The sequence below is a fragment of the Notolabrus celidotus genome, chromosome 5 (assembly GCF_009762535.1).
Source record: "Notolabrus celidotus isolate fNotCel1 chromosome 5, fNotCel1.pri, whole genome shotgun sequence".
In the NCBI taxonomy this organism is placed as follows: domain Eukaryota; kingdom Metazoa; phylum Chordata; class Actinopteri; order Labriformes; family Labridae; genus Notolabrus; species Notolabrus celidotus.
In genome coordinates, this window is record NC_048276.1 from 32,969,919 (window position 1) to 32,995,956 (window position 26,038).

The following is a 26,038-nucleotide window of genomic DNA, read 5'->3' on the forward strand; positions in this document are numbered from 1 at the left end:
GCTGTTTACATGATCCTGTTTCGTTACTAATAATCAAAGACATCATCGAAAACTAGACTGACCTTGACTTTGACAACGATCAAGCTATCTCAGCCTCGCATGCTCCAGCCATACTGCCGTCTCTCTGCCCCTTAACCTCAATGTGATAACCACTGATGAAGCAGTGAGCAGACAGAAGCTGAAAGAAGCTTCATGTGTTCTCTTGAATCGGGCTGAGGGATGGTTTGAGCCTGTGAGCTTCTTCTTCGGTGTGAGGGATCTTTGGGTTTTCTGTTTGCACTGGTGCCAGTCACTTTCCTCTTTCACTTTGTGTTAACACCACTAACATCACAGCAACACTTTCCACTTACATCATCGATCGGCTTGTTGTCGGCATGTTGTCGTGTCATTGTTCATCATATATTGTCACTAACACTCAAAATTAACCACTGTCTTCTTCACTCATGTTTCTTCATCACCAGCTTTTACTTTATGACACATCAGTAAGAATGTCCTGAGGTATAATGTTGGCAATGTAAGGTCACCTTAATATGTCATTATACAGCTCAGGTTTAATGCCTCTGACTCTTTAACTGTATTTACTGTCTTAACTAGAGGTGCACTGATGACTTCTTCATGTTTTATTCAAAAAACGGTTTGATGCAAGAATTCTTACAAGGTGCAAATAAGCAGAGCAGACACAAATACGTGTCCTCTGTGAAATCACACAATGGTCATCCACATTTGAAACAATAAAGATATTACTCACTTGGACATTAAGTTTTTACTTTGACCAAACTTAGAACAAACACAACAATTTTAGCTTGGTATGATTAAGATGTTCGCTATAATACTACACAACAGGATGAGATATGTTAGGATACAATAAGATAAGATAAGATAGACTTGTTGTTTTGTTACAACAGTTTTCAGCAAGGGACAGGGGAGTATGACAGTTTACTTACAAAATTAAAATAGAATAATTAAAGTTAAAAAATAAGAATGATATAAAATGAAATATAATAAATATATACATACATACATTACCAGTCAAAAGTTTGGAAACACCTTCTCATTCAAGGGTTTGTATTTATTGTAATGATTGTAAACACTGTAGAATAATACTGAAAACATCTAAGCTATGAAAGAACATATATGGAATTATTGAATGAACAAAAAAGTGTTAAACAAAGCAGAATCTGTTTTATATCTTAGATTCTGTAAAGTAGCCCCCTTTTTCCTTCATGACAGCTTTGCACACTCTTGGTATTCTCTCAGTCTGCTTCATGAAGTGGTCTCCTGGAATGGTTTCTAATTAACATGAGCCTTGACAAGAGTTCATTTGTAGAATGACTTGCCTTCTTAATGTGTTTGAGACCATCAGTTGTGTTGTTCAGAGGTAGGGTTAGTACACAATGGATAGCTCTATTTAACTACTGTTGTAATCCAGATTATGGCCAAACCAGATTATTTCATAGTTTTGATGTCTTCAGTATTAATCTACAATGTTGAAAATAATTAAAATAAATAAGAAGCATTGAATGAGAAGGTGTGTCCAAACTTTTGACTGGTAGTGTACACTAGCCCACTGATCCACTATACAAGACTAGACTGTAAGCAGATGTGGGCACAGTTCTTCTAAAATTCAACTCCGTTAGACATAAAATTTGATAACAGTCTGATCATTCTGTTCAAAATGAACAGAAGTTAAAATATGTAAAGGTATCACACACATCTGCCTCCACAGCAATATTAAGAACTAAAACAATGTTTAAAAAAATCAACGAAAACCAAAAATATATTTCACATTTCACATTCTGCACGTTAATTGGACTTGTTGATTATTTGTTAATATTTGTTAATTCAGATTCACAGCTCAGTTTAACACTTTCATTTACCTTAATGGTGAACAATATATTTGTCTCATAAGCTTATTAGCAATTGAGCCACTGCAGGTAAAACCGCCCTAAGTACTTCTTGTAAAGTTTTATTAGTATGGCACTTTTCAGAAGAGGAGTAAAAAGTTTCACCTGCACAAATAAAGCAGAATAAATGCAGTTAAATTTATGGTTTTATGCTGAACCTGCAAAACAGTTAAAACATTACCCGAGAGTATAACATATACACAAATAAGTAGACCTATTGGAAAGGAGGATAATCTATGAATAAACGTGAATATATTTTTCCTTCATTCAGATGTATTTACGCTGTTATACTTCAATATATCAAAGTAACAAACACTGTTAGACGACTCTTTAACATTGTGCCAGTGATTACAATCAGCAGCAAAAGAACCTTGAAGCTCTCTCAGCATCAGCCTGTTATCTCTTTAATCCCTCTCAGTGCACCTCTAGTCTCCTCCCAGTGCGTCTCCCTGCTTCAGTATCTCTGCAAACCACTGGGAGCCTCCATGCCCTTTGTTTGCATTCAGTGTTTCATGTGCTCATCTCTTGTTTTATTTTTGTCTCGTGTCCATTATTTGTTGTCTGTCTCCATTTGACTGTGCACCAATGGTTGCTCGACACCATGGCAAATCGTAACCCTAAAATAGATGTACGTCCTTGGAAAGCGTGAGCTCTCAGGCTCCGCAGGCACGAAAGAAGGTGGAGTCCAGCCTGGAGGGCTCCAGGTGTACCAGTCCCTCGGGTCCACTACAGGTAGGAGCTGGGGGACGGAAAAAAACGACAGCTTACACCTTTTCACTGGGACAATGATGCAATTGTTCTCTTTTATAAATCAAAATGAAATCTATCTCTGGATCCTGATTCAGTGAAATCAAGACGAATTTGCTTCAGTCATTAAAAACTTAATAGAAGTGTAACAATGGTTTACACTGCAGACCTCAAACCAAAAGTAAAGAGAATACAAATCTGCTACAAGGTACGTAAAAAGTGGGATTTAAGATCATGTAAAAAAACATGTATCAGGAAAAATGACACTCATTGGGGTCTTGAGATGCCTCCATAATACTTTTATTTGACTTATTTAAAATTGAGTATTTAATCAATCATCATTAAAGTAGTACCAAAAGTAGGAGTTTAAAAAAAGAGTCATCCGTTTTCTGCTTTTCTTTGTCAACGTTTGACCTTCGAGGTGTCACGATGGATAAACTGAATATTAAACATTGGCAGCAGATTAAACATTTACAGCAGGACCAAAAACAGGGCCGTGCACACAGGTCAGTTAGTTCTCTTCAGACCAGCTGAGTTCAGTATCTTCAGCTTTAAGTCAGTATGAAACTCAGATTCACATGGGCCACTGCTCTTTAAAGACCTACCACTGCTGCCGAGACCTTGTCTGTTGGCTAGTCGTGTTTGAGTCGTGCCATTTTATGATTGGTCTATTATTTCTCACCCATGACTGTGAGCACTTAAACCACCTCAAGGGACAGTGTGGGAAAGTTTGGGAACCTTTAAAAAGCAACAAAACATGAGAAGTGTCTGTAGAACTTCAGGACTAGATCTCAATAACTGTTTTAATTAGCTTAGCTTAGCTTAAAGGCTAATTTTGTAACATGAGCATGCCTTTTCTGTTTCACATCAAGTTTCTAATTGGACCTAAACACCAACAATCATCACTTTTCATTTGGAAATTGCGTTTTGTCTTCAACTGATAATCCATAAATCTTTTATAAATACTATTACAACCAGACTGACCTTCATATATCAACATGTTGTTTCTAAACAACAATTTCTTTGTGGTTTTTAAGATTCAAGGTGTGTTATTGTGGGAACTAACATGTGGAAACTTTTGAGGTTTGGCTAGATTTAAAACGGTAAAGATTTAAAATGACAGATGCAGGAAGTGTAATAAAATGAAGTAGGATAAAAGCAGTTACAAAGTATAAAGTATCACAATTAGCTACTATTTACTATTTACTATTTACTATTTACTATAGCTGTATAAATGACATACAGATATATGCAGAGGCAGGTACTGCACATGTGCTACACCAAGACTATTTGAAATCTAAAGAGTAATGCAAAATGAATTAGAGTGATCAGATGATCGTGTGGTTCCATTTCTTTTTTCTACTCAGCTAAATTCATATACAGTCGCACCTTTCATACATTCAAGCATGCTGCCCAAAGTTCATCACAAAGGGACGGATAGACAGGGAACAACAGAAATTGTAAAATAATAAAACATATAGAAGATGGTGATCATAAAAAAATACTTCCAAATCAAATAAAAACAATACATTAAGAAAAGAAAAGAAATTAAAAATCAGTTAAAGTAAAAAAAATAAATAAATGAATAAATAGAAAGCTCTGTAAAAATATGATACATAGATGTTGTTAAAACAATGATTACAATAATGCAGTCCAGTGCTAAAATAAAAGCTATAAAAAGCTGATTAACTCTTGTTGTGTTGTTTACAAATAAACACAATCAATCTTGAGGGGTGCCACTTATTTACAAAAATACTGAGTGAAATTACAGAGGCAAGTAAAAGACAAATAAACAAAGCAAATATAAAAACCTGAAGATAAATTGACAAAGGGATAAAGTCACAAAACGGTACATATTCTGACATGACAGCTACAAAAGCTACTAGGTGTAATGAAATACAGTTTACAAGATGAAACAGACAAAATAAGTTCAGTGATTGATAAAGGTTAAAAAGACGAGAAAAACAAAGAGACAGAGATTAGGATGTTGTCTGAAGGGTGAAGGAGCTGCTGCAGCGTGTTTCAGGAGTCAGACACAACACAACATGATATTGTATAAAGACGGGTACGTCTCTTCAGAGAGAACAACACCATGAAACTCAATGCTCCAAAGGTTTAGGGTTTGCCTTTTGAGAGAGAAGATAAAGTTTCTCTTTGCTGACATACTGAGATTACAAAAAATGTTAGACTTTAGTTTCTGCAGGTGGATAAATGTATTTATCTAACCATTTGAGATCTGAACACGTGAGAGTAAGGGAATTTGCATTTTCAAGTTCGCAACTAATCAGGCTGAAAAAAGTCAATTTAACCTACGATTCAAATCCAACCAATCTGTCATTAAAAGACTCTACTGGAAAAGCTTTAACCATCAAACTGTAATCCACCTGTCTGTTTTTAATAACAGTGTAGTTGTGAAACAACATTTTCAGGGTATGTTTTTGTCTCACGCTGATGTTTAACATTTGTTTCTGGTTTTATTTCAGGGCCCGGTGATATACGCCCAGTTGGATCACTCAGGCAGCAGAAACTCGTTCCATAAGATGGAGCCTGTGGTCTACGCTGACATTCGTAAAAACTGAAGAGGGACCGGGGACCAAAAGAAAAATAAATAAAACACACAGTAAAGTATCAGACCTCTCTATTAGCTGCTCTTGGGACGGGGTGGGAATATGTCAACAGGGACAGCAATTGGTGCAGTTTCCATTTTTATTTTAACTCTTTTGTCCTCTGAAAGCATGATACCGTTCTATGATAAAGTGATGTCTTCATGTGCTTTATTGTAAAGAGAAAAAAAGCAAGAAACACTTTAGTGGTCTCAATAATATGCCATCACATCAGCCTTGAAATTTTTCTCCAAAACAGGGTTCAAAGTAAAGAAAAATGCCTTCACAGAAATCATTCGACATGTAAAAATACTTATTTTAATCTTTGTTTTTTGTGCCTACAAAAAATTCAGCAGGCTGTTGCACCGGCTAAACGTGACATAACTCTTAACTTCATTTCATTTAATATGACACTAAACTCAACAGTTTCCCTTCCACCATCACTACTTAGAGCTACCGATAGCTGAACTTAGTTGGCACTAATTCAGTTTTCATTACTAGATAGTGATAGAAAAGTGGACTGAGTGTAAGAAGTGGACGCAGTTTCTAAGTCTGAAAAGTGAAGTCATAACAGAAGTGCCTTAAACCTGCGTTTTTACAATCAGGCAGCAGGGGGCGACTCCACTGGTTGCTAAACAAGTCAGATTTATGTCGGCCTCGAATGTCTTCTCGGGCTTTTCCCCCTCACTGATGTTATTTTAAAGAGTTAATTTGTTCATTTTGAAAATATTGTCCCACTTGGAGTAAAACAGACGAGGCAGAGTATTCTTCAGGATTTGGCCTCCACTGCTGTGATCTTAAAATGATTTGTTCGGTTATTCTGAAAGACACTTTGTGTTTTCAGCTGTTCATTTTTATCCTCGCCCTTTCTATCCAAAATGAGCATCCCAGCGGATCTCACAGTTACAAAATTACAGATACTCTGCTAACCGAGCTGATGCAAGCTTCAGGGCCTGTGTCAACTGACAGCGTTCTTTGATTTCAGAGGGCTTCATAGCGGTGCTAACTGTTTCTATCTTCACTGATGGTTTAGTCTGTTCTGTATAATTAATATTTGCTTCTATCAAGGAAATGTTGTACATAAGTTGGCCAAAAAAGGCCGTTAATGGACACAGGCCCTAAGTGTTTGCTCAGCTCTTCTTCCCTTCCAGCTCTGCCTTCTGATTCAGATATGTTTACGTAGACGTCTCCAACAAGGCAACAAAAGCTTTGAAACTGTAATCAATCAACCAATGAGTGACGTCACGGTGGCTGCATCCACTTCTTGTACACAGGCCACGGACTCTAGAGATTGAAAGTGACTTTTTATCCTAGCATGCACACTAAGCTAACCTGTAAACTACATGTGTTTGTCTGCCTTACATTATCCCATAATGTTCCCTTAACCTCTGGGGTAATTTGGCGATTATAAAAACAACAAAACAGTTAAAGTCTGCCAAAGTCTTAATATTTGACCAAAACTTTCTGATTCTCTTTCTAAACTCTCAATCATGAGTTTGAAATGTAATGCAGTAACTTACTCTAGATCTATACAGAGTCTGTCCAGTGTTCCACTTCCTTAAATGAAAGGCACATTTGAGCCTACTTCTCTGAACACTGTTTTCTAACTAACTGTGCGGCTGTACGAAGCTTCAGTGACATTCCAACTAAACCATGCTTGAATTTAAACCCCACCAGTGCAGCAGCCTGCTGACACCAACGTTCATATCCCTATCAGGGCACCTCCATAGTGATCTTGTTTTGTAGAGGCGTGTAATATAGAGTTAGGTTTTACATTGCCTTCAGTAACTTTGCATGCAGCTCTAAAGACATCTAAGAACTAAAGTTGGTACTCTTCAGCTAGTCTGACATTGTATTACTGTGAATGCTTCAGTTTTCTGTAGACTTCTGGCATGTTGTTGTGGTACCTTTATTAAAAAAACTGCCTCCCGTTTGATTTTCACCTCAGTGGAACACAACTTAGTCTTACTTTGAGACGGTTGCTCTGCAAATCGGGTTTCATTAAAAAAAAAGAAGTGCATAAAAACATGAGAGCAATGCAACCTTGGTTCTCGTGTTCTGCATCATGCTGCAAGAAGTTTTCCTGCCTGTTTGGTTTGAAAGAATAAAAGAGTTTGCTGCGGTAGTTGTAACCTGACGGTTCTTTTAGTTTTGAGCAGTTTTGAAATATGCATGATTTAACAAAATGTGCAACTGAGGTGAAATGTTCTACAAAAGCTGGGAGCTCTCATTTGTTGGACAGAACAAATGCTAAATACACTGTTTGCATGCAGTTTACTAACATAACAGTCATAATTACAAACATATCCATCCTTATTTCATCCATGTATCATGTAAAGCTTGTTTTTTTTCAAAAACTAATGGGCCAAATATATTTGATAAGTTCTTTTCAGCTTTAAAACACATTCCAAATTTATCCTTTCTGTTGTCTTGAAGCATTTAAAAGCCAAATTTATGTTTCAGTTTTGTCTGTCAAAGGCTCGCTAACCTATGAGAATGGTATCTGTGTTGAAACATGTCGTAAATCTTCCGCTTCAGCTTTGTGATTCTGAATGCAGTAAATCTCCATGTTGACCAGTATTTGTACATATTTCCTGCTCATGTAAGATATAGTGCTGTTTACTGTAACTCATTCCAGTGTGGTGTGGATGTGGGAGTCTTTCCAGGGAAGGAAAGTAGATTGCTGTAGAGGTCTAAAGAGTTGAGGGCGTTCTTCTTGTCTTATCTTTCTGTCTTCATTTTCTCCCCTGATGCTCTAACATAAAGTGTGCAGTGCCTGCAGGGCGTGTTGAGCCTGTCAAATCAAAATGGGTCCAATTCATCTTTGTTACTTGATTAAGTGTCCAAAAGAAAAAAATATATACACTTGAATTTGTTACAAAAACGTAGGATTCACTGCCCAAGTTCACATAGCAATAATATGAAATCTGCATGTCATCTTTTGACCACTAGGTGGCTGCAGAACAAGCTTTTTTTCACTACATCATAATTATTTGGAAACAAATTTAAGTTAATACTTACTGATGTGCTGAGACAACATGAACGGTTCCATTTGAAAAAAAAACAGGCTACAACTTCCAAACAAATTCAGAAGTCCAAAAAAATTCAACAGGTTGAAATAATTCTGCAAAAACCCAAAAGAAATGCTTTCACACGAAATGTTCTGCAAAAACCTGAACAACATAGTGTTAAAGAAGTTAAAAAACACACACACACAGACACGGAAAAGCTCAGTCATCATTATAGAAGTGTTTTTCAAAATTTCTTTTTGATCCCATCATGTAAACAGTCGCCTATGAAAATAACCGTTTCAAAGCCTCATAGTAGAGTTCACACAGTGGACAGGTAAACAATGAAACAAATGAAATCAAACTGTATTAAAATGTCTATCTGTTACAACTGTTTACAATTAGCATTCAGCCTTAGCGTGCCTACAGTGATCCTGAGATTAGCTTGTTACGTGTTAACTCGCTAAAGCTAAGCATTTAATGTTTCGTTGTTATGAAAGCTTCAGGATTCAAAAATGTTTGATTTTTATATTTGCCAACAATTCATTTAGAGCACGTTGGCTTGTTAAAGAGTGACCTGGTCAAACTCTGCATCACTGCAGCAAAGTGAGCAGGTAACCCGATGGAGCTCAGTTGGACTCGTACAAGTGTATCATGAGTTAATTTTTATCTTGCTATCTTTTAATGAAAGTAATAATATTAAAATCCAGCTGAGCTGCACATCAGTCTTTAGTTTAAGAGGGTTAAAGTCATGAATGTTCACAACAAGCTGGATCAGTTCCCTGAAGTTATAAAAGTTCAGTCATCCTTTAACTTATTTGAAACTCTCTCTGCATGGAGAGTTATAACTTATTTACTCTGATCACTCCTCTTTTTTCATTTATAACTACTTTATTTTTCAGATTGGATTCATTTTGACGATGGCTCTGACACAACATGCGGGCACTGTAGTCTTCCAGATCTGTTTTTCCTTTTGTGTGCTTTTTGTTTGTTTTCCTTGCTCGCATGTACTTCCATGTATACACCAAATCAAAAAGAAAACAACCTGTATGATACTGCCAAACCTTTACTGCTGGTCGCTTTGCTCTAATTGTGACTCGTTGCAGTGTTTAGTGCTGTTGTAGAAATAGTGATGTAAACTATAAGTTATGAAAGATTTACAGTTTGACCGAGCTGAGCTCACACGCGGCGTTCAATGTCTTAAAGTGTCGAGTGAGTGTTCACTCCGCTCATGGCGAGTCTTAAAGTGCGTGCTCAGTGTTTTTGATGGTAAATAGATGTTTGTTGATGAGAATTGTTTGGTATGTTATGTTGTAAAATCTGCACTATGTCTTGCATATCAAAGACAACAAATTCCCTGTGATTTTTTTTTGTTTTGATTTTGGTTCATCTCGGAATGACCTCGGCCTCTGTTTAATGTCTCTAAAACTGGAATGTTGTACATTTAGTGCCTTTTACATTTCATCAGCTAACTTGAACATCTGCTCCAAATAGAAAAGATAAGATTCATTTATTTTCCTTTTATTGTATGTATTTTTTTATACACATAATATCGCCTCTGTATCCACTGTTCAAATTTTATATAAAACTTATTCCTGGCCAACTAAATGTGTGTGTTGTGATTATTTTATTCTCACCAAACTCAGAATGTTTTAATGAATTTGTTTTTTCTCTTCTGAAGCTGATTGTTATTAAAGGTAAAACAAAAATGCCATTAATAACTTTCTGCTAGTATGATTCTGAAGAGTCATATATTTTTTTTACCAAGCAGCAGCCTCCAGTGTTCAAAAATGAAGCCAATGGGGAAGTGCAAATAACCTCCCGTCCTTGAGTGTGCACTTGAGGGCTGGCCCCAAAAGCATAGCAAGCCTCATTACAGCCCTTATCAAAATGTCAATTTTTGCATCAGAATTTAACATGATCACCACCTGGTTCAAAAATATTTTTGGGTTAGTGACTCATATTTTTCCGCACACACTTGATTTGGGGAGAGATTATAACACATTTCTTTAGATCTTGTTGAGGCTAGCATCAGACTCCCACCAGATCTGTCTGGTCTGTCTCAGATCCGCTGTGGTCCGGCTCTGCGCTCTCTCGTCTGTCCAACACCCACCAGCTGCATTTTCAGAACGCAGCACAGAGCAGGACCGCCCGGACAGCTGGAGTCATGTGACCAAGATTTTCCCGCAGTAATTACTTCATCAAGGATTCTCCTCCTCCTCTCCTGAAAATTAACCAGATGTTTTTATTTTGTTTGGGTGCCTGACTTCCTGTCCCGCTCCATCTGCTCTGTTGAGATTGATCCGTCCTCCTGCGTGCTGGATCAGAGACGCAGCCGGAACGCAACGGAGCGGATCCAGTGAAAGTTAACACACTGACTAGAATAGAGATCAGATGCTGTGATGTGACAGATCAGAGATGGACCAGACACAGATCTGGTGGAATTTGGCACAGTTGAGTGCACATGTGAACGGACACATTTTTCCTGCCATGTTCTTGTTAAAATTAACACAATAAATCATGATGAGCCGATGTGTAAAGGAAGCTGCAGGTAGAAGTCACTTTAAGTGAGTGTGAGGGTCTGATATCTTAAACATCATGCACCCTGTGCTGCCTCATACTGTTTTCTGCCAACCAGTGTTTCCCTTTCCACTCATTCGTTGATACTGTGAATGCATTATATTACACGTAGGACAAAAAAAAGCACCTGACTCTACCACACTCGTCATTTTGAAAAGCGTGTTGACATTACACAGTGGTATCATTTCAAGTACAGCTTTCTGCAACACCTCCGTCTGTGTTGGACCTGGATCACCACATGCAACTTTCTGTAACTTGTGTTCAGCTAAATGTTGTTGTAGCCTCTTTACCAGTAGATAGATGACTCTTCGACTTCCCCATCCACTTCACCTGTAGAACAAAGTTCTAGCTCTCTCTCCTTCTCTCTCCCTGTCCCTTTGTATATTCTTATGTAATCTTTCTTTCACTTTCTCTTATTTATTTATTTATTTTTTGGCCCACCTAGGTGTGCACGCCCTCTTTTACAGAACATGATATTAGCTGCCAATAAAAGATAGGCCAGAGTTCTAAGAGGGATGGTGATGGTTGCATGCACACAGTCACAAGCACAGAAGAAAAAGGTTTTCTTTCTTTTCTTTTGCTGCAAGAATAAATTGCATGAATATTTGACAGTTTGTGACAAACGTGACACAAACCAGAAATATATATGCAGACAAGAGAAAAAAACAAAAACAAAAAAAAAACAAAGTTCTTAAGCTGGAGACCTCTAAGAACCCTTTGTAAACTCACCTTCAAAAATGTTTTATTTTGTAGCACATACGTGTCACAAACTGCAGCTTCCTTTGTTCTTTGTTTTTATTGCAGCGGTTCCCAGGGTCTGTTATCTCTCACATCCCAGCTCTGCCCAATTCCAACTCACTGTCGAGTCACCAGAACCTCAAATGACCTGTATACAGTTTAAATATAAAAGCAGTACACCTCCAGATTAGTGATGCTGTAAACATACAGAAATAATGATTCTGTATTCAAATTCCTGAAGTAATCAATATTTGTGCCAATTAAAGCAGTTTCTGCTCATTTTCATTTGAACTGAAGGCAAAAGTATTTTTCAGTTGAGCAAAAAAGTACAAGAAAAAGAAAACAGCAATCAAGTAAAGTACTGGTGCCTTATAATGATGTCAATCTCTCTTTTTAAGAAGATGTAATGATCTCTGTTCCACCTCTGATGAATTAAAACATCTGAGAACAATAAAAGCTGCAGTGTTTGCCTGTGAGCAGCAGGGGGCAGTGTTGATCCAGAGGAGGACTTAAAAGACTCTAAACCACACAAACGTCTTCATGTCAGCACCCCTCCTCTCTCCTATCATTAAATTACTGATGAATGTGGAAAATAATCCGACTGATCTCACTGTGTCCCTCCAGGAAATAAACAGACGACACAAACCCTCCTCACACCTTTCAGTCGAGCTGAGCTGGAGGAAAAGGAAACAGAAAGTCTGGGATTCCCGGGGAATAAAAGTGGGGACAATCCCCAGAGGAAGCTGTGAGCATCATGTGGTGTGCTTTAATTGTAATATGAAGCCATGAGTGTGTGTGTGTGTGTGTGTGTGTATATGTGTGTGTATATGTGTGTGTGTGTGTTAGGACATGTAAACAACACATGACACCACTAATAAACATAATGAAGGATGAGAATGTGAAACCAAACCTGCAGCAAATGAGCACCACTCTGCAGAAGAAGAGAGCAGGTAAGACTTCTGTTTCTTCTTCTCCACTTGTTGACAGGGGTATTTGATTAATTCTCTCAGATTCTCTTTAAAAAGGAGATAAATCATTTAATATGTATGTATTGGTGAGGGTGCAAACATATTTCTAATGATATTTGTTAAGCTTTATGTTTAAGTGAAATCTAAGTATGTTTTTGTACCTCTTCCTGGACTTTTTTTTGACAGCTTTACTGAGTTACATCCTTGATTTTATGACCAATGCAAGAAGTTTAGTAATGAAAAGAACAAAAAAAAAAAGTAAAATTTTGGAGCTTCAATGGATTTTATTTTTGCTTTTTCATTTTTGAACTTTCTGAAGTCGCAGAGTTTAACATTTTCATTGCAACTATGCAACATCAATCAGTCACAGTCGACATTTTTTGTGTTGTCTGTGAGAACACCTTAAAGTCCCCTTTATGTGAGCAGGTCACCTCAGAAGGAGAGGATGTTGTGCCTCTTGTGCTGTAGGATAAATGATGACACCTTTTTCTGTCAAAGGTCAAAGATCAAGGCCACTTGGAGTACTTTTGGTCACAACTCATGAACTCGTGTTGTTGTTTTCATATTTTTAACTCAATTTCTCTCAAGTTCACCCTGACATTTCTAATTCTTTAAAAATAAATTGTTTGCAAAATCTATGTAGCAGGAGTGTGGGTAGTTAAAGCTCCTTAAACAGACCAAGATGTATACTGACGCCTCTAAAACAAACAAAACCATCAGCCACAAGACCTTTTGTTTTTTACTCAGTGCATTTATTAATGTCTGAAAATGCTGCTGCAGACTAAGTGATGAACCACACACTGCAGAAACATCTGAATTCACAGTGAGGGATTTGGACGGAGCAAAATCAGAGATAGAGATGAGAGGTACCGCTTTGACGCCGAAATCAACACAAACCCAAATTCCATAGAGGAGCTTTAGCTGCAGCTTTATATCGCTGTGTCTTTCTGTAAATAAGTGTCATACGTTTTCTAACGGGGCGCCCGTTGACCTGGCAAGTTAAGCATGCAACACATACAGAGGCAATAGTCCTCGTTGCAGCAGCCTCACATGTCCTCCACTCTCGGCACCCCCCACGTTTCCCTTTTCTCTTCAGCTGTACTGTCTAATAAAATAAAAAATGCCTAAAAGATAAACCTAAAAAAGAAGTTTGATAGCATCGTACTTTCTTCTCAACAACTCACAAAACCAGCTGTCTCTGTAAAGACACCTTGCTCATAGCTTCGGTTCAGCCAGTCGTGAGAAAATTCCCACATTAAAGCGGATTCACCTTAAAAACAGGAGAGTTATTTATGAAGCACTTCACTTCTAAGATTAATTTGAAGTCTTTCATGCCGTTACTTTTAGAGACAGGACGGTGGATAGAGGAGAAAACTGTGAAGAAAGAGCCAAAGGTTGAAATGCTATGAGGACTGTAGCTTCTGTACATGGGGCGCACGTTTAAAGCGCCATAATGCACTTTTCTTAAAGTTACAAAGTGCTTCAAAACATCTTAGAATAGATTATTAATAATATATCAAAAGCAGAATTTGAATAAACTTAAGGAGAACAGGTAAACCCCATCACCCTTGAGTCCTCACAGTTACAGTGATGACTTTAAGGCAGAGAAAGTTTCACTGACTCGTCTCCATTCACTCAAATCATCCGTACATGCAGAGCGCTCCTTCTCATTATAGTTACACTTCTGTTTGTTTACCGTTTGATGAAGCAAAGAAAAGCCACATGACAAATCCAACTCACTCCCACAGTCTGGAAAAGGATGTGTGACTTTTCAACACCCCCACATGTGTCTGATAAGTTTCTTTTTATAAGCCCATCAGTAGCCTCTGATGACGTTTTCCTGCTCTGGGTTGAATGTGAGGCACCGACACATTCTTTCTTTCCTTAAGTTCATCCATAAAAGGTTGTAAAATGAAGAAAACATACACAGATTTCAGTATGTCTGAACTCTTGGCCCTGTGGTCCAAAATGTTTAAATACTCCGAATTCCAAGTGTAGTTTGGTGCATGAGAACATCCAAACTATTCCCCAAGAAATCATCCAAATTTAGGATTAATAGAGGGATGTTTGGAGGGGGGGAGTAGGTGGGATGAGTGTCCTCCAAGTGGAGCATAAAACTGGACTTCCCCACCCCCTTATAAGGCATTTCCCTGCACACAGTGGGAGGGGGGATGCAGGATATTCTCACAGGATGTGATGGCTGGACAGCAGCCGGAGTGGAGCGAGGTGGAGGGGAGAGTCAGCTGAGAGGAGCGTTTGGCTTTGCTGTGTTTGCTCGGTTACTATCGATCTGTGAGTGGGCGGGTGTGAGCGCTGAGGATGTGAAATCAGCAAGGTCAGAAGGCTCTGTGAAGATCAGTCATCTGCTGAAAGTGAGGTACATGTTCAACTGTTGGTGCTGCATGTTTGGGTGTTTAAGGAGAGCTTGGACTGGACTGTGGGGGCAGCTTGCTGGAGTGTGTGTGCATGTTCACATGCTGCAGAGGTGGAGCAAGAACTCAGATCCTCTATTTAAGTTAAAATACAACAGTGGAAAAGGAATCGTCCCTTTGAGAAGTAAAAGTGATTTTTAAAAGTGAAAGGACAAAAGTCTGTAATATCACAGGTTAGTGGAGAATATTTTACATCACATGTGGTGTGGGAAAGGATTTTAGATGAGTCTTCCTCACATTAAGTACATTAATACTCATCAAGGAAAATTCATTTTAGATTTAGAAAACTTAGAGGCATGAAAGTGTGAATGGCTCAACGATGATGGCACATGGATACAAGATTTTTACAAAATTAAATGAAGTTTTTTCCTGCATGTACAGTCAAATATTCACAGTGTATTTGAGTCATTTACGGTCAACAGCTGCATTGACCTGACAGATCTCATTAGATAAGAAGTTAAAATACGAGCTCCATTGATTGTGATGAGATATGAAGTCTGTTAATGCAGAAAGCAAAACTTTTAAATGTTTCCTTGAATAAGTCTTGTTTCAGGAAACGTATCAAGAAGATTTTGCTCACTCAAAATCAGCTGTCATTAAATTGTTAGACTGCAGAGGAAAAAAAGTATTTCCCCTCAGTCCTCCTCTTCAAACACAAAGCTTTGATTAATCTGTATTCTAATTTCTGACAGCAAAATGTTCAATTACAAATCAAACAGTGCCGCAGTAAAAACAGTTATCACTCAGGCTTTATTAACCAAAGAAAAACTATGTTAAGGAAATTAAGCCACTTATCAACCAACTGATTGGAGGTTGGAAAAAACAACAACAACAAACAAACAAACCTGCACGTTATCTCTGGACAAACCTGATCAGCGACTGTGAGGTCAGTGCAGCACTCTAAATAAACTGACATATAAACATGTCATTCTTTTAACAGCGTAATTCATAATGTTATCCTCATCATGTTGTATAGAAATAATTACTGACTCCAAAAATATAACTAAATAATTAACAACCCTGTGTTATTACTCAACAAAAAATAAAACAAAGAGCATAGGATTTATAGGACTGTAGCACAAAAGTTCACGTATTTGTTTAAACACTTTAAGTTAATCACAGAAACCAAATCTCAGCTTGTGTAGTGAGGCTGTTTCATGATCAGCACCTCAAAGTTCAGCAGGAAATTAAATAGAAAGTATTTGTTACACACTGTGTTTATTTTTCTATCTTTCTATATTAATATAGTCAATGCAGCTTTGTGTGAGCACCCTTTATCTGATGGAGCCAGTTTATCTCTATGTTAGGTCCAGTGTTTCCATCTCTAAGACTCGGCCCCCTGCAGACGATCACAAGTTAAGCCTGAGGCTTCTCAGAGGAGAAAAGTAATAACTGAACTAAGCTTCAAATATGTGTTGTCCTTATTCTGGATGTTTCTCTGTTCTCTGTTTTTTTGTGGAATAACAGACTCTAACTTCTTCAGGCCTCACAGAGATGTTCAAATAGAAACCATGTGAGAGGTTTGCAGGGAAAACTACAAACATGTGAAAGTGACTAACTAGATCATTACTGTTTTGTGGGAAAAAAGGTTGAAAAGCCTTTTTTAAATCAGGGACAATGTTCTTTTGATTTAATATCTTACTCTGAAAATAAATCAGTTAAAACCACACACATTTCCCTCTGAAATTTAGAGGATTTCAGGTTATATGAAACTGAAAACCTCAAGGAAAGTACCTCAAAACTTCGCCTGGAAGACAATGTCCTGTTGAAGACACAGCACTACTATTGATCTTCCTTTATCATTGTTTGGTTAGAAAATGTCAAAGTGTGACAAAAGTTATCTCAGGACACTTTACTCAAAAAGCATTATGAGAAATGATCTGAAGCGCCGCGTCCTGAGCGTTTCAACTGTTTCTGAAATTTAAGAAACGGATAAACATGAAATCACAGAGTTTGTGACTAATCAATGTCAAACTGGTTTGCGGAGTGTGGCTAAGGTTAGCAGAGCTTGTACCACCAGCCTTCAGTCCTCCTCACAGGTTAGCGTCCTCATGCCTGTGCAGGTTCCTCTGGTCGAGTAGTTATATGTCAGTTTAATCAGACACAGCCAAACATACAACTTTATCTCCATTTTCTAGATCAACATACTAATAAACCACATAAAGCTACCAGATGACTTCTGTTGCCTGTGCTTGTTTACATCTAGGTTGTAGAGCATTATAAAAATACAGCAGATGTCCTTAACCAGAGCTACAAACCTGGCTAGTGTTGGGTGGATGAGCTACAGCATAGAGCAACATGTGATCAGCATTTCAGACCTACAGTCATTTTCGAGTTGACTGTCGAGGGTGACAGTGTTTAATTGTTATGTCTAAACATCTACATGGCAAACATTAGGCAAGACCAACTTCTTTTTACCTCGAACAGAGCCGGACTGATTCTGAACATGAACAGAAACCTGCTGAGAAAACAGGACAGACCGATCTCTCGATGATTGATGACCACAATGTTTTATCAGGTTATCAAATCTTTAAAGCTCCTGTGAGGAACTTTTGAGTAATCTTGATTTTGGCGCCCCCTGTATCTCTTTGCTGACCTCGTCCTTTACATCACTCACCATAAATCTCTATCATCAAAACCAGAAAAAAACTCCTCACTCAAGTGTTCTTGTGTGATTCATTTATTTCTCGACTTTCTAGGGAATTAAAAAGCTCTTCAGAAAAGAAGATTTAAAAGTTAATTGGCTGATTTTTAAAGTGCTAACTGAACAGAAATTTGCTCCATATTTAAATGTGTGGTTCACGTGGACATCCAGATGCTGGTCTGTTTCACTGAATGCATGATGCGTCTGTGTTTGAAGCAGCTACACATGCTTTTCATCGGCTGAGACTCAGCAAACATCACAAGATCGCTGTGATGAATTTATTTAATTTGCATGTTTAGATCTTCAGTGAAAGTTTGGAGGAAGAGTCACAGTTTTTAACTCTTAAACAAACAGACGTTTAACTTTTAGAACAACAACTCTTCGTTCTACTTTAAAAACCTGCAGACACTCTAAGGTACCTCTTTATTTTCACCTAAATTTCCCCTTTTTAATCCTCCTCTTGGGTGCTTACCATCACCGCGATGCTAATTACTCCCACATTGTCTGTGCTGAGTGGTTGCATGTTGTTTTGTTTTGCTCAGGGGAACCAATCAGGAAACATTTCTGCAAGTTCCTGCAAAATAATGAGGCACATAACTCGTAAAAAAAACGACTCATAAAGGCCGAACAAACAATCATTTCTTTCTGTTTCAAAACAATAACCTCTACACAATTCAGCACATTTCCTCAGAATCAGGTGAAGCCTCTCTGCTTAGTCATTCTTCCTCAGTATGGGTTCAGTTCTGCAGCTAAATGCAGCCTTTATAGAAGAGAAGTGTTGGAGCATGCAGCTAACAAAAAGCCCCTTCTGTATCTGAAGGCATAAATAGCTCTGTCATAGGTCAGCCTGTCTCACAGTAGGTAGGGCCGCTTCCCTCTTCCTTCCCTTTTCACATCATATCACCTACAGCACGCTTCCTGCGCTCATGGCTCTCTAACTGGAGCTCTCTGGATCTCTCTCCCTCTCTGCTGCAGCACCATGGCCGCCGTCCAGCTGCTCTTCCCGCTGTTGGTCAGCTGCGTGGCAGCAAACGCACGCCCTCCTCGCCAACTCCCAGGATGCCAAGTGGTGAGTAGAGCCTGATGAATTAATGTCTGTGAGAGTTTGAGTCCTGACTTTCTGACATTACAAAGAGATTTTTCTTATTCTACGGCATCCTCTGAGCTCATCCTTCACATGTATGGTTGGAAACACATCGAAATGTGTGTTTATTCATCTGCTCTGAGTTTGTTTTCATTGGTTGCCGGCGGCCTTCAGGTGCTGGAGGTATTTTCAGATTTTCTTCAAGAAGATGGTTTATTTTAAAGCTTTTAACCTGAGCACATCTGGTTTATTATCTTAAGCTCTTGAACTGTGCTGCAGTCAGACCTGTAAGCTTTTAATATTTAGACACTGAGACATTATTCGACTTCTCTGGAAGAAAAAACTGGAACTGTCAGTGACTATGACTTATTTTCCTAGGAGTTTCTGGTGAATCATGTATTACTTTTGATAACATTAGTCTGCTATATTTCCTCTTCTTGTGATGTTAAAAACTGGAAAAGTTACATTTTATTTCCCAAGAAAGAGATGCAGACAAACAGAAGAGTGTTGAAGTTACCTCACTTTGAATCACCGTAGTGACCAGCAGTCAGTGTTGACAGACTGAGTCAAAGTCGTGCTGTAGTGGATGTGTAAGAGGTTTCATCATTTACACTCATCTCTGTGCTGTGATAGAAGTGTTGTACACCACGCCAAGTAAACTGATGCAGTTTGCCAACTCTGCAAACTGAAGTCAAGCTTAGAGTCTGATTTATGATCAAGTTTCAACATTTGTCCATCATAATATATTTTTATCTGCGTTTCCTTCAATTATTTTAAATCACAAAGATAAGATCTGCACTGTTTCATTAAGTAAAGATCCCAGCTCTGATAGTCGAGCATATTTTCAAGTCAACCTAGTCATTGAACTAGCACTAAGATGAGTCCTCAATGCTGAAATGAGATGCTGCTGAGGTCTTACTTCATTTAATCAAACTTTAAATCATTTTACTTTACTTCTGTCAAAGTGCTGCACATCTTTCTACCTCCTAACTTTTAACTTTGTACATTTTGTGCTCTCTGCTGCGATTTACACTTGATTTACTCGTACTCATGCACATTTATACCGTTTTATGTGTCTAGACGTTAACACAGCGGGCTGTCTGGTGAGAGCGCTTCGGGTGGGCTGCAGACAGAACAAGGTTTATTAACAGTTTCTGTCCGTTAGGTTTTAAAAATTCCACTCTATATAAAATGTTTTTGACTCTCTGGATCTCAGAAGAAAAAACTATCAGATGAGAAAGTCTGAATTATCCAGGTCGCTAAAATATAATCGTACAGCAATGTTTGAATGATTAGGTCCAGTATAAAAAGTTTACCATGATTAAAACATATTGCTGAATCTTCCATTGGACATTCAGTTATTTGCTCCAGTATTTCAATGACCTAATATGATGCAAACCAATGCACACGTGTATCAGCTGCTGTAAACAAAGGTTTCAGATCAGAGTTTGAAGGAATGTAAGCAGTTGCACCTCACACAGGCTGTATTTACATCTCTGATAACATCGCTGCTATGAGCTCAAGTCACGGGGAAAAGGCTTCATCTGCTTTTTCTGGTGTTACTCTACAAAGAAAAGGCCGGATTTGTTCCTCGGTGTCATAACAGACACAAGATGTTTGCCCTGCAGTAGTTCTTGAATAAATCAATGTGTTTGTTTACTTGTACGCAACAAGGAATGCCGCTTTCAGGCCACCACAACTATGCCAAGAAGCCCCTGATAGTCTCGGAGAGAAAACAGAGGAGGAGACAGTTTTATGAGCTGTTTTTGGACAAGGTGGTCTCTGGGCATATGGTTTGGATTATAAACTCCACTTAATAACTCAAACTATTGCATCTATTCAGGGGAAAGGGAGGGAGAGGATGACGAAAACTGTGGGTTGGGTGGTAAATTTGGGAGGTGTGCTGTCTTTAAAGTGAAAAATCTCTCTTTAGGAGCTGCTTTTGTTGTAAGAGGTTGAGTAATAGAGCTTTATCATTAGTCTTTTAATGGCGGTTGACGTTTGGAATAAACTCAAAGAGAAAAAAACATGATAAGAAGGTTTTTCCAGTTAGAAAAGCTTGACATCATTAACCACAGAGGACTGTTTGCTGCCAAGAACATGCCATAGATACACTGACTCATAAAACGATCTTCCACGTACGCTCTAAACATTTGCTCTGTACTGTATCTCGGTCAGGATATCTGGCAGCATGCCGACATAATCAGACTTGTGTGTTTTGTCTTTGTTCGTAGGTCCAGATGGATGTGTTTTGCAGCAATCTAAACCTGAGAACTGCCCCAGTCAACCTTCCTCATGGCGTCCAAATGCTGGACCTTTCCCGTAACCAGGTGCAAAATCTCACCCAGGAAACTCTGGCGTACCACACTGACTTCCGTCACCTGAACCTTCACTCCAACAAGATCCACTTCATCCAGCCGGGGCTCTTCAAAAACATGACTGATCTAAAGGTCTTAGATCTGTCCAGGAATCATCTGAATGTTTTCGCTCACTCCAAAATCAACATCGGGCCTCTTACAGCTGTTGAGTCACTTGATCTTTCGAGCAACGGGCTCTACACAGGAATGTCCGACTATTTTCTGGCTGATTCTCCATCACTGGCAAACCTTTCTCTCAGCGGCAACAGCATCACCAAAATAGCTCAAGATACTTTCAGCGGATCCTTGTCCCTAAAAAAAATCAGCCTCCACAACAACGTCATCCTGGAGATTGAAGACGGAGCGTTTGACTCTTTGGATCATCTGGCTGAACTCGACTTGTCCAAGAACTCGATCACATGCATCACAGACTTTAATTTGTGCAATTTAGAAGTTCTCAGCCTCAGCAAGAACAGCTTAGAGTTTTTCCAAAGCATAAGCTCACCAGATCCTTACAGACTTCAGTTCCTTGATCTGAGTGAAAACAAAATGCACTACTTTCCTCTGCTGCCAAGAAACAACATTCTACAACACCTGGACGTTTCACGAAACCGGCTTCAAAGCCTCAACGTCACAGGTAGTCCTGACAGAAGCTCAACTGTTTTTCTTTATCACCTGAAATACTTGGACCTGAGTTACAACCAACTAAAAGTCATCCCTGAGTCATTTTTTTACTGCATGGCCTCCCTGGAGGTCCTGAATGTGAGCAACAACTGTATTAGCTCATTTGCTATCACTAATGAAGCTCTCCTGCAGACGGTGAAGATCATCAACCTCAGCTTTAATTCACTGCAGAGTCTGACATTTGGGGAAAGCTCTATGCCCTCACTGGAAGAGCTGCACTTGCAGGGAAATGACCTCACCATCTTGGACCATCAAATATTTCAAAGACTTCCAAGTATCAAACACCTGTACCTCCAAGAGAATGATCTAGAAATCTGTGACGCAGACCAAAACCAGGAGAATCCTCCAGAGTGTGTCTCCTTTTCTTCCATAACAAACTTGCAGTTCCTGTACCTCTCTGAAAACAACCTGCAGGCTCTTCCTTCGAATGCGTTTGCTAACACCCCTCTGAAGTTACTGGACTTGTCTCTGAACCCCGGTTTAGACATGGACAAAGACTCCTTTTCTGGTTTGGAGAGCTCCCTGGTTCACCTGCTACTGAGGGAAAACAACATTTCCAGTCTAAACACAGACCTGTCATCGCTGACGAGTCTCAAACACATAGACCTGTCCACCAACCAGTTGACCACTCTCCCTACATGGAACAAAGAGTCCTCCATTGAGTCGTTAAACCTGCAAAACAACAACCTGGTGACCCTGGAGCCCAGCACCATGCTCGCTCTGGAGCACTCACTAAAAACACTCTACATGGGCTCAAACCCTCTGAGCTGCTGCAGCAACATCGCCTTCCTGCAGATGGTCCAGAACTCACCTTTGGTAATTCCCGACATCGAGACTGTGACCTGCATTCTTGAGGACTATTCGGAGCCGGTAAACATTATTAAGGTGACAGAGGAAATGTGTCAGAGACCGAGCACACAGAACTATGTCACTGCTGTTGTATTGACAGTGTTACTTGTGCTGATTGTCCTTGGACTGCTGATCAAGTGTTGCCAGTCGAGGAAACGAAAGCCCAACCGAAACTTCAGCGCATAATGTGAATGAACAGTGCACATGTAGGACCATGAAGGATCAATATCTAAGACTTTTCAAGTATCTTTTCACATGAAGGTTGAGGGGTTTTAAAAACCCTGATGGTCTAGCTTTTCAAGCCTGCGATGTGGACAATAAGAAGCCTTGACCAAACCAACGCATCCAAGAACGGCTTATTTAGCCTAAACTGGACTCAGTGCTGCCTCTGAGGTGGGCTGTTGTTGGGGCCTACACGTCAACTCAGTGGAATATCCATCAGCTAGAAATGGGCACACCATCTAGACATGAACATGATGATTTAGAAATGGGTCCAAGAGGCTACATTCCTAAAATGGGCTGTGTATGGAGCCAATAAAAAGCTCATTATTGATCCATTTGGGCCAACCAGTGTTGGGCAATAATGGAAACTGAGGATAGCATTAGCTGGCCCTGTTGGGTAGCCAAGAGTGGTCCAACTTATCAGTCAAGGTGTCACCATTTCAGGTCCCAAACTTGTGTGCTGGCTTGGAATATGGGTTCATCATTGTTACCTCACTACTAGTGTGAATAATAAAGAAGAGGATGAGGGCTGGTTGAATGGTGAACTATGGCAAACTGAATGGCTGAGATACAGTGAGTCAAAGAACATCAGTGCCAGATATTCCAAAAGTGAAGACAGTACTTTTGAACAAGAACTTCTTCTGTGTTTGAATTCAAAAAGAGAAGTTTGGACTTTTAAAAGGACGTCATTCTTACTTCTATGCATCTTGAGGCCATTTAAGGAACTGCAACTTAAAGCAAGGGCGTTACCAGTGTGGTTCAAGCTGTGTAATTTCCACCAATATAATGAATGTAAAAGGAAGGTTAACACTACAACACTTTAAAATGGAAATGAAGCAATACAATGTTAAAGACAAGCTTTAACCGGCTGGGAAACATGCTTATCTGCAGGAAAAATGATACCATTTACTAAATACGAAGCTACAGGCAGCTGGTGTTTGACTTAGCTAGATTTAGCTTAGCATAGAGACTAGCAAAAGGGGGAAACAACTAGCTGGGCTCTGTCCAAAGGTGATCAAATCCACCCCACTACCCCTCATAAAGCTAACTAAACCACTGTAAATATTGATTGTTGCATCCAAAAGCAGTAACACAGTAAATTCAGGAAGTTACTACACCTAGCCAGGAAGCATTCTGATGCAATAAAGATACATGTAAAACCACAGTGTGTTGTTTTTTCTTTGCCAGTTACTGAGCTTAAGTGAGAGCTAAGCTAGCTGTAGTGTTTATATTAAAGCCAGAACAGCATTATCAATCTTGTGTAACCGTCCTCAAACAAGATATGCATAAGCATGTTTTCCAAAAGGTTGAACTTCTATCTCTGAGGTTGAATGAGATAAAGAAAAAACAGATTTAAGGAGCAGGTCTTCTCTTGGTGACATCTGAGGGGCGGGGGGGATTTACTTTAAGCTAAAAATAAAGAACACTACAAAAGGTCACCGAACAGAATGTTCTATTCACAGATGATGAAGTACAGTTAATGAAGTATGTGAAGGTAAAGAGTCAGATTTTATCAAGCAACCCAAGCCGTCCCTTTGCCCTTTATGTGGTTTGCACTTTAGATGTCCTTTGTTTGTGTGAATGTATCTGTGACTGTTAACACTAAGAAATTCATGTTTTTTGTACTTCAAATGAAAGCTAGACATTTTTAAATGTTTCCAAATAAAGTGAAGTGCTGAAGTTCAAAGCACTAACATGAATAGCTGTGATTCTCTGATACAGAGGTGCAGTGCACAGAAGAGTACACCGTATGTCTTTTCATGAATGAATATGAAATCCAGTGCTGTATTGTGGTGGGCGACACTGGGATACACAGGTTCTCATGATTCAATAAATTAAGTCTCTATTATTTTTAAATGTTTTCATCATCTACAAGTTGAGCTGGTTTGTAAGTGAGTGTAAGTGTGATGTTTTGATACACGATGTATGCAACATTTTCAACCAAATGAAATTTTCTACACTGAAACACTGTGTGAGAGATTATTTGTGAAACTGAATTATGTGAGAACAGAACTCACTACAGCCTGTTTAAAGTTCACTGTGCTTATCAGAATGATCAACCCATATCTAAAGTTCTGAGTCTTGAAAGAGGTTCTGTTGGTTTCCTTATCTTCAACACATTATGGTAACATTTAACTTGATGTTCAACTCTTAGCTTTCTTGTTGAGAGTTGAAAAAGAAAACTGAGACCACTTTTCAGTCTGCATGTTAAAAATCTTGCTACAGCTAGCTGATGAGCCACATTGATCTACATATGCCGATGACGCCTCCATGTTTGTGAGGTGCCTCCACACAGTCGCCATCTTGGGTGGGGTTCTCCTTTGTCTGATCCCAACGAGAACACAGTTGAATGACAAAAAGACACACTTTTGCTCAGATTTAGCAGAAATCAATGAAAGAAATGCCAAAACTAGGCAACAAGGAATAACATGTCTCAGGTGAGACGATAAGATATATTACATTCCATGAAAAAAGACATAAGGCACATTAGAATTGTTATGTTTGGATTTGAGAATTGTATTACAGAATATTACTGACTCACATGATAAGAAGCATTCAGTCATACATTTTTTAAAGAAGTACATCATGGTAACAATTTTACATGCAATAAGAAAAAATATTTACACTGGGAAAGTGCATTTTTAAAAGAATTATGACGTTCTTTTTTTGACAAAATGAACAGCTTTAAAATCAATAGAGAATTCAGCAAGTTACAAATGTTTAAAGGTGACATATCATGCTTTTTTCATCAATATATATTGGTCTAAGAGGTCCCCAAAACATGTCTTTAAAGTTTATGCTCAAAAAAACACTTTGAAATCAGATTTTGGCATGCCTGAAAACCCCTCTTCTTCAGTCCTCCTCAGAACACTCTGTTTTCCCTCTGGCCACGCCCCCTCAGGAAGTGGATGTGCCTCGGCTGTCCAGCACGTTGATCTAATGTTTACATGTTGGCTGAATATACACGGCTGCTCACAGACCCGCGTTACTTCAACCCTCTGAATCTGATCCAGAATCTGATCCTGACGGAGAGGCGCCTGCAGCAGGACCTTTCTGAAGGATTGGTCACAGATTCTGTGTTTCTTGTTGTTTTATTTGTCAGTATGTAGACGTGTGTCTTGGTACACAGCTACGAACATGTAGCTATGTAGCTATGCTAACTAGCGCTAGCACTTATCCATGATAAATAAAAATCATCCACTAGATCTTCAAATCTG

General features: G+C 38.9%; 2 protein-coding genes across 2 annotated transcripts in view; both read left to right on the forward strand.

Moving 5' to 3' along the window:
• mpzl1l (myelin protein zero-like 1 like) overlaps positions 1-9,870 on the forward strand; it is a 33,768-nt gene extending 23,898 nt beyond the window's left edge. Inside the window, exons 5-6 of the mRNA XM_034683464.1 lie at positions 2,531-2,636; positions 5,135-9,870. Coding sequence (XP_034539355.1) covers positions 2,531-2,636; positions 5,135-5,230 — 202 coding nt within the window. The 3' untranslated portion in view covers positions 5,231-9,870. The remainder of the gene's footprint in view (positions 1-2,530; positions 2,637-5,134) is intronic.
• Positions 9,871-12,463: 2,593 nt separating this feature from the next.
• lrrc32 (leucine rich repeat containing 32) lies at positions 12,464-23,983 on the forward strand. Its single transcript, XM_034682878.1, is given in 4 exon segments — positions 12,464-12,479; positions 12,482-12,530; positions 18,600-18,693; positions 20,943-23,983. Coding segments are annotated over 4 exon segments (2,001 nt in total). The 3' UTR covers positions 22,785-23,983.
• Positions 23,984-26,038: the final 2,055 nt, after the last annotated feature.